Raw genomic sequence first — 10,430 nt, forward strand, 5'->3', positions numbered from 1 at the left:
ACTTACATAGTAATCCACAGCAGACCAAGCCCATTTAATAGAGACCATGTCCACTACATCAGTGATGACTCCACAAGGAAGCACAGGGTGCAGAGCCATTCTCCATGAGCTGCCATGGCAACTCCATCGGGATGTGTGGAGAGATGGTGGAGGTTTTTTTCTTACTCCTCTCCACCTCTACTATGATGCATGGGGTTTCCAAAAATTATGTCTGCTGTACTGTATATCAGTCAGAGGTAGAAAGAACCAATTATGACCTAACTGGATTACCAGTAACTATTTATCAAACTGGTGCTTGTTTCATTGCCAATCAATCAAATTATAACCAATTAAACAAAACTGGAAATGGCAGCTTGCGAAGCCAGTTGTCAAGATAGGTGGACAAACTTTGTATTTTGATGGTGAATAATTTGCTTCAATGGACAAAATGTTTTAAAATTTTGTTTTAACTGATGTATTATTAGTGTGAATTGACTGGACATGATGCTCAGTTTTTGTGTTGGGAATTATCTGAAACTGGATAGCAAGATGGAATAATTCTGTTATATGCATCTGTGAACTATCAAATCACAATGGATCAAATAGTAATTTATTTTCTATCTCAGTGTCAGAAAGGACCTGCCATTGATGATCATTCTGACCTTTTGACTCCAAAGAAAGAGTAACAATTCTGAGGAAAGGAGAAGAAAATTCAAGGAAGAGTGGAAAGTGAATTTTCATGGGTTAAAAATGTTGTGAAAGATGAAAATACTGTGATGATATGTGGTATAATTGTTTACTTCTTACACAATACTTAAGTGTAACTCCTTATTATACAAGACAACAAATCTTAAATATCTGTTTGCTGGATGAATAATGAACAAACCCAGCAACTCATGACTTTCAAAAACTAATACTATGGAGATATAAATTTCTGCTCTCAAGATTTTGACTCTGAGAGTATGGGGTCAAATGACTCCTCAGATTTTAAATCTACAGAGAACCCAAGATGACATGTGTACATATAAACAACCTTAAGATTGTTATCCTTTATACACAAATGATGCATGTACATGCAAGTAAACTAACAAAAATGTTTTACTACTGTTATCAGTTGTAGATAGTTGATAAACATACTTGTAAATAATCTTAAGAAAAAAGTTTTACAACTAATGTATACATAATAAACTTAAGAACAAGGCTTTACAACAGTCATCCTTTAAAGATAGATGATTTATAAAGGTTTCACTCAATTTGTCCTGGTAAAATACTAGTGTCCTCCACTGAAATTAATTTTAGGCTTTATCATTCAGTATATATTATTTAAATTATAACACATTCAATTTGTGCATTTGTCATTCAAGCTTTCAAATACTGACATTCCCCTACAAGATTATCAAACTTCAGGCCTTTTGCCAAAGTACATGTACAGTGAATAACAATTTCATGTGAACAAATAATGCATCATGCCACAGAAGTACTGTGATGCTGGTGGTTGACCTTGACCAAATTGTTCATTGTTGGCCCAATAAAGTCTGTTTCCCACTCAACCCAAATAATTAAATGTTTGCAATCAGTTATGTCTCCATTTATGTTTGGAAATCAGTCATGTGAACAATTTCCACCAGACATTATCTGTGCATCATGGAAATGATTGCCATGTGCACAAATTGTGTGATATTCTGACTGCATCATGCATAACTTGTTTCCTGTAAATCATTGTTTGTTGTGGTTAAGGAAGTAAATTTTACCCCAGAATGTGTGTGTGTGTGTGTGTGTGTGTGTAAGAGTAAGTAGACAGATGGTGTAACTGGCAGACTTACTGACAAAACAAAATAAGTGAGAAATGGATAGAGAAAAAGTGCAATAAAAGGAGAGGAAACAGAGAAACAGATAAACTAAAGCATCAGGCATACACAAGTTTAAAATGAAACTTTACCTGTAGCTGCCATTTTTTCAACAATAATTATGTGTTGATTCCAGCAATTTCATGCCTATATATCTGTAAGAAAAAAAAATGAGTTGTCATGAAATAAATACAAATAAAAATTTGAGCACATTAGAGAAAATATGGCTTTTATTATACATTTTTAAAAAGATATACAAGAATACATTTCAACTGCCTTGGTGATTTAAAAATTATTACACTGCCATTACTTTGCAATTCATTAATCAACTTGACCTGAAATTTGTAAAGATGAAAGTACATCAGTCTTATTTTATTCTACAGTAACATTTCAGAATTTGATCAATTATATGCAGCAAGAGTTCGCATCAATCTAACAGTTAAATAATTTGATTGTCAGTTCTATTATATACCCTGTGAAACCTATCTTGTACATTTGTATAAAGTGGAGTGGGGTTTTCACTGGTGCAATCTGTCCTACCAATAATTCCACTTAATGGGATGTACTGCATACACACAAAAAAAGGGTATAATAAAACAAAGGGTCCATTAAGGGACTAATGCTCTAATGGCTGAAAAGAATTTGAAATCAAATTCAAGATAAGACACTTTCTTCTTTCTAACTGCAGAATGTAAAAACCATCTCTGATATTCTTCAGCAATAATTTCAAATGAGCTGTTCTCAATGTCAGACTGGCATGAATTTCATTTAGGACCAACAAGACAGCATAAGAATTCTTCAGGTGGAAACCTGATGCTGATATGAATTTCCATTCTGGAGAAGTAACAATAACAAGAATTTCAAGATGGTTGTCATGAAGGTCATGTCTGATATAAAACTGGTACCTTTTCAATTAAGAACCAACCAAACATCATAGAAGTCTTTTCTTAAATGCACAATAATGATATGACCAGCCATCTTGAAGAAGAAGCCATAACAAGATTGTCAAGTAGCTATATTGAAAATCAGCACCATTTTCATTGCAATCAACTGGACATCATTGAAAACCCCATCCTGAGATGACCATTTATTCAAGATGTCTGAGCAACCAGACATTATAAAAAAAACTCCATGTTGATATGACCATCCATTCTAGAGGAGCAGCAATAGCAAGATTTTCAAGATAGCCACTCTGGCAGCCACACTGTACATGCAAGTGGCACCCTTTTCTTTTAGGAACAAATAGACTTCATATGAAATCCTCAAGAGAAAACCCACGACAATATTAATTTTTGTTCAATAAGAGTAGTGATGACAAGATTTTCAAAATGGCCACTATGGTGGCAATATTGGACATCAGAGCTGTACCATTTTCATGTAAGAGCAACCAGACATGAAAATCTCATGTCACTATGACTTTCTGTTCCGGAAGAATAGTGATAACAAGATTTTTAAGATAAATGCTGTTGCAGCCTTACTGGACATTATTTTCATGCCATTTTCACTTCTGACCAACTAGGCATCATAAACAGGAGTAGCCATAAGAAGACTTTCAAGCTGACCACTGTGCTGACCATACTGAATGTCAGAGCAGCATGATCTTCCTTTTCTGAACTACCTAGATCATTGTGTGTGTGTGTGTGTCTGTGTGTGTGTAAAGCTTTATGGCAATCTTCCAAGAAATATCAGGAGTAGTGATAACAAACTTGTGCTAATGCAATGATGGAGAACATAAAACACCATCCTACAAGAACTTTTGATCTATCACCAGTAGTGCTAAAAACAAGCAAAGTTGCTTGTGCAACAAAGTAGATCGACGTGATCAACTTATGTTTCGGGTGAATAGTAACCTCTTAGACAAATATACCCATTAGGTTCATGACTGTACATGCAAAGAGACAGAAAAATGAACTAAATGCAAAAGTTTAAATCTTGATGCTTATGCTAACAATATCGATGCCATCTGAAAAGTGAGCAATGTCTTAATAATGCTTTGCAGACAAGAAAAAATGTGCAACAATTCTGTACAAATTGTGTATTGGTATAATGAGCAAGCATGGATTTAACAAAATGATTAACAGTAAATACTTTATTTATGTCTAGATGTTTCTAACATTGAACAAGGAAGTGAAAGTTTCTTTTATACATAATCACTGTTGCAAAACAACCTTAGTTGTAAAAAAGAAATCATTAATAATCTCATGCTGCAAACAGGACAGTTTTTATACCTAGGTATTCTGAGGTGAGTAAAGTGACTCATAATCTCAGCCCTACACTATGACTGTACAAACATACGTATTATGTACAATAATGACTGACTGGGTGTATTCTAGAATGGAAAATATATGGGATTAAATTTCCCATTCTACTTAAAACAAGATGTACTGTAGTCAGTGACATACAAATTTGTGCACTTCAAGCCGGTTATTCTGAACTTGTTTTTCTTGTATCCCAAACAAAATATGCCTACTCACTCCAGATATTTGGAGCACTTTTTGACAAGTTTTCAATCAATCTTCCCAAAAATGGTCAACAGGAAATCTATAAATCTTTATTACACATGTATACAAAGTAAATCTCTATCCAACAAGGCTTCAGCTGATGTGGGAGGAGACCCAATGACCACCTCAATTTCCCAAAATAACAAGTCTTGGACAATGTTTAATGAAATTTCCCAGAATGTGGGCCTGAAGTAAAATGTAAAACCTTACTACAAACCAATTCAGGCTACCACATTTCAATCACATTCTCCAGCTACAGTAAGAGAAGGGATGATTTATTAGTTTATATATTAAATATACCCATTTCTTTACCATTTTTCATGTAAATTCCAGAAAATGGACAGGAAGAAGAGTATACGAGTTTTACAAAACTACATGTACACCAAGGACCCACCTAACATACAAATTTCTTTACAAAACTACATGTACAGCAAGCACCCGCCTAACATTCAAAATTTAAAAAAAAAATCTTTGAACCAGTTTGGGAGGCCAAGCAATGACAATGATTTCCTAAAATACCCTATTTTTAACATTTTCAAAAATGGATCAGAGGAAAAGTGTAACAACTTTACTACACATCTATATCTAGGTTTCAAAGTTTCAACAAAATCCTCTTACCATTGTATTAAAAGCAATGACGAAGTAAATTACCCCCCCTCCCCCAATTTTTGTTTTACAATTTTTAAACAAATCACCCAAAGTGGGCCAGAGACAAAAAAGGTAAACCTTACCACACATGTACACTAGCCTACTTCTTGGACAAAATACTCTATTTTTGACATGTTTTCAAAAATGGATCAGAGGAAAAATGTAACCTATTAAGCTCAAATACAATCCTCCAACCAGTGTATGAGGAAACATGAGAAGAAACTAAGTTCCCAAAATACCTGTCCAATGACAATTTGTCAGAAAATTCCACAAAAATGGTACTGAAGAAAAATCTAAAAATGAATTGCTCATCGATACCAACCACCTTGCTAGTCTACAAAGCTTAAAACAAGCGTTCTTCAATGGGACTAATGCATAAAAAGATTCTCAAGGAATTCAATTGTTTTGGTCCTTTTTTAAAACCTGATGAATACTGAAAACTATTACTAATATTGTCAAGAAACTCCAACAAATTGGGTAACAAAAATATTTTCTTTTATACGTCCAAGTTAAGAAGTTCATAAGATACATGTAAGTATAGTACTAAATTCTTGTCATGACCTTTCACCTTGAACCATGAAAGAAAATCAAGATATACCCACTTCCTAAGTTTGGTTAAATCAATAATTAACATTTGTTTTGGGAAGGAAGTAGCAACAAAAAAAACCCCCAAAAAACAAAGTTATGTTCTATTATTCAAGGTATTCTTCATACATAACCACAAACTGGGTTTCAAAAGAATAAATTTATAGTTGTTTATACTATCATGCTAGCATTTTATTACAGTCCTCCACTGAGTTATGTGATTTCCACTGACAGGAATTTTGTGTTAACACAATTAGATATCAAATATTTTTCAATTTAATTTTTTTTTGTGAAGACTAAAAATTAATGGAATTGTCTAAAACAAAAAACAAATTAGGATTTGTAAATGGATAAAATGAATGGTATTAAAGTGAACTGAATTAAAGTCTTTTTAACGAAAATTAAAAGGCAGTGAAACCAAACATTTACAGTTATGCAATTCTGAGTTACACAACACTATTGAGATTAGCTGTACAAATAAATATACCTCTCAAAAACTTAAAATCAATGTCAGTACTGACAATCAACTTGTTAACTGGTATGCAGCTAAACAGAAAGCCTAGTCCAAATTCACTTGTATATTTACATTTCAGTGTTGATAAGATATGTGAGGCAAAACAAAAGCAATTCCCAGTGACTTGATCATAATGTTAATTAGGTCTGGTTTCAAAAATAATTCACCATGCTGATACACTAGTCGTTCAGCCTGTACCATTTTCAAACAGAACTGATATTACAAGGGGTATTTTACTGAAAAACCCAAAAGAAGCAATGATGCAAAATTTTAGAAAACATATAATGCCATGCTGAAAGTGCAACAAATCAGACAAGTCAATCAAACCTGTTATATATTTGTTAAGAGTATTTTAGCATAAACCCAAGTTGTCATGACCATCCATTCAGAAGAACAGCCATGTAAAGATTTTTAATATGGCCATCAAGTCAGCAATTTCAAGTTTATATCTTCTTTTAATATGGGAACAGTTAAATATTGCAAGAAAGAAGTATTTTCGTTGTTTTTTTTCTTCTTCAAACTGTTGGTATGGCCAGCCATTCTGTACAATTAGCTATTACAAATGTTGTGTATATTTAATTTGCATTGTGGTTAGGTTTTTAAAAAAAATCATTATATGCTATAGATAACTGTATTTTGGACTTGACCTTGTCTGAAATCAAGTTCATGTTGTTCCTGACAAAAGACACTGATGCTGTTTTTATTTTGGTAAACAAATAATGCATAGATAATATTTTCTCTATGAGTGTGGGTTAAATATTAGGATCACTTATCAACAGAACATATTTATTTGGGCCTGGATCTAGAACATTGGTAATCACAATAAAAATACCTAGCCCACCTGATGTTTACCACATCCTTATTATAATTTTAGTAACAGATTTTATCTTGTAAAAATCTTAGAATATTCTATAATGGATAATTCCATCAAATTACGGTGTTTCTAGAAACCGCCATAGTCTGACTATACATCCCCATTTGTTTGTACCACCCGACCGATTTCAAGAACGAAAACATTTCATGTGATAAAAAGTGCAAAGAACTAAGTCAATTGAATCACTGATTTATAATTTCTAACCTGACTGTGACCAGAATGGCACTAATACCGGCATCCCCTGTACCTTTCGTGCTTAATAGACTTTCCATACAAACATGGTGCCATGTTACATACACTATGGGTTAGTTTATTTCCATCAGACAACATAATGATGTAGTTCATCCTATTCGGTAACTACCGGATAATTCCGTAAATTACCATTACATGGAGAGTTTGGAATTATATCCCTTGAACACATAAACAATGAAATTAATCTGCTTGTTACATCATCCATGTGAATGGCAAATTTATTGTTGTCATTCTTTTCCTTTGCTTGATTCAACACTGTCCATATCGGAAGCAGATGACATATGAATGTGCATCTGTAATTGCACACACACCCCTTTGCTGGAAATGGACTTGTCCTGGAACTGGAAATGGATTTTGGGCATGTCTGTCTATTATATTGAAAACTTCTGTTAAGTGTGAAACGCACAGATGATCATTGTGTTAGGGACAATCTACTCATAGTCAGGTTAAAAACTGTAAATCAATGAATGAATTGTCTAAGTTCCTTGCACTTTTTATCACATTAAATGTTTCCGTTACTGAAAACATTAGGGGTGTACAAACAAACTGGGATGTATAGTCAGACTATAATTGTGACTTAGTCCAAGTCGGGGGCTTTATAATCTTGTTTAATGCAAAATCATTTGTACTGTTGTGTTCAGTATTTGATCTGGGCTGGAATTATTTATTCAAATTATTATTCTCTGGAATTACAAAGAGCTCAAAAATATCTTGGACAACAACAATAATCTGGAACAATAGTGAACTTGGGCAAGAGCATGTTTGACTATATTATTTTGATTAACTGGAAGAATGTTAGTACATCATCATACTTCAGACTACTGGTACATTAGTACATTCAAGACTACAGGCACATCAATGCCTTCAGCGCTGGATTTTACTTTGAATACAACTGGAATTTAATTAGAACTTTATTCATTAGGAATAGTGATAGAACGTTTTGGACTATTTGGAATTTAATTTGCAATGTTGTAAGTTCTTTGTAAATTTTTCACTTTTTTGTATTCAGGGAAATAAATTGTTTGCTGAATTTTACAAAATCTGTTAGTTTTCACTCTTTCTTTTACTTAGTTTAAGACCATAGAGTTGTAATACAAGAGCTTTCAAATTTAGAGATGCCACACTGGCATCATATTCATTTAGGACCAACAACATATATATATTTCAAGATGGCTACTATTATTCAACATCGTCAAGTGGAAGCTGCAAGAAATGTTTCTTAGTGTGAATCCAGATAATGATTTTAGGACTTCATGTCCAGACCAAGTGCAAAAAGCTTTTCAGTTGTATTGTGACTGGCTGCAACTTACCCATTGACAACTGAGTCCATAAAAAACAGTTGATGCTGAAAAGCCAAACATGGCAACAAACTGCAACGTTTCCATAATAAAGAACAATGGCATGATTTCATCCATTTGATAATGGACCATTTTATACAAACTAAATACAAACAAATCACTGTAAGCAGGTGTCTAGGCATGCACTATTGAAATTACTTAAAACTTCTGATAGTCTTTGTTGATGCCATTTTATTCCAATTGCCTTGGCACTTATAATAACCAAACTTTGCTTCTGTGCCAATAACAGCAAACCAAAACAAAATTAAAATATAAACCTTGGCAAAGCATTAGATCCTGTCAATCTTATAATACATTCTTAAAGAACTCCACAATGGAATAGTCCCAATCCTTTATGACATATTTACTGCCTCCCTTAAAAAATGCAGAGTTAAATATACAAGAATAATGGCTATTAAATACACACTTATGATTGCATTTTACACACAAACATCATAATTTTAAATATACAAGAACAAGAAGCTGGATATGACTATGCATATATCTATAGAAACCACAGGTACAAATAGTATTAACACAATGGAAGCATACATATTACACAAGACAGATCATTTAAGAGCAAATGAGTGTATTACAACGAAACAACATAATGTCAAAATGTCTAAAATTGTGTGAGAAGAGTCAGAAGAAACGTCGGACTAATCAAACTATAGAAATAAACGATACAAAACAAAAATTATTAAAAAAAGCACTACACATTTTGCTGAGCTAATGCAATATGCATTTATTATTGGGTTGAATACCCATCTTCAGTATATATATATATATATATATATATATATATATATATATATATATATATATATATATATATATATATATATGTGTGTGTGTGTGTGTGTGTGTGTGTGTGTGTGTGTGTCTGTGTGTGTGTTTTAAAAAACAGACCAAACAATGCTATATATGACAGCAGCAGAAGTTACATTTCATGAAAAGCATGAACTCAGAGTAACATAATTCATCATTTACCATAGGGATATAACTTAGTAATACAGAAGAAATCTGGCCCTTTTGATCCCACCTTGGTTGGTGCGTTGCATTGCTGTCACTGTCAACAATCACGTTTCCTGTACAGTCGCGATGTTTTGATATCCAAAATCTGTGGAATTAATTTAAACAGATATTTCTTCAAGCTCTAAAGCAAGGCAAAATCGTTAGATTCTAACGTGTGATGTTATATATAAAAATCTGTAGTTTCTTGTTGTAATATCAGCACAAACAGAAACATAACATTTCATGAAGATATGTGTATCTGTTGTTTTTTGTTGGTTTTTTTTATGCTCCATTTATATACCGGAAGTAAAAACAACGCGACATCTATATAAGGACAATAACTCTGTATGGATTATAAATAGTAAAGAAAAGGAAAGACAAATGTACGTTTTTAAATAAAGGATATCTTTTTAAATTATTTATTTTTTCTCTCATACGTTTAATAAAAAAATGTAACTTCTACCCTACTATATATGACACTATTACAATTTAATAAATTTAATAATGATAATGTTGTTGTTGATCATAGTATATCTAACAGAGTGACACCGTGATGTTAATCGCTACAACTACGATATGCAGGCATGTAAGCAAGCTGTACAATTTCGTTACGAGCAATACTGTTTTATTATGTGATAATAAGTGATAGGTGTAAATATCCCTGCAACCCCCTCTCTAACAAACAAACAACAACATTAACATTAACAACGAAAATTAACAACCACGCCAAACCACAGGGGTTCGTATCGTTGCTTACAATTTACCTGTCATACATGCACTATACAATAACTATAGTTATTATATAGTACATGTATGACAGGTAAATATGTAAGCAACGATATGAGCCACTGTGCACCAAAGTAGTTTACTAATACCTGG

The 10,430-nt window shown here is 32.9% G+C and overlaps 1 protein-coding gene across 2 annotated transcripts in view; it reads right to left on the reverse strand.

The window, feature by feature from the left end:
* The window catches only part of LOC149788958 (uncharacterized), a 46,343-nt gene extending 36,501 nt beyond the window's left edge, over positions 1–9,842 (reverse strand). The window contains exons 1-2 of one of the 2 annotated variants that reach the window (XM_089975110.1): positions 9,580–9,842; positions 1,919–1,981 (exon numbers count right to left, since the gene is read on the reverse strand). In XM_089975110.1, the coding sequence (XP_089831236.1) occupies positions 1,919–1,931 (13 nt within the window). In that variant the 5' untranslated portion in view covers positions 1,932–1,981; positions 9,580–9,842. Of the gene's footprint in view, positions 1–1,918; positions 1,982–9,527 lie in introns of both variants that reach the window. The other variant, XM_089975111.1, reaches the window with a different exon arrangement.
* Between the last annotated feature and the right edge of the window lie 588 nt (positions 9,843–10,430).

This window comes from Sinohyriopsis cumingii, chromosome 11, assembly GCF_028554795.1.
Source record: "Sinohyriopsis cumingii isolate HCF-2022 chromosome 11, ASM2855479v2, whole genome shotgun sequence".
Taxonomy (NCBI): Eukaryota; Metazoa; Mollusca; class Bivalvia; order Unionida; family Unionidae; genus Sinohyriopsis; species Sinohyriopsis cumingii.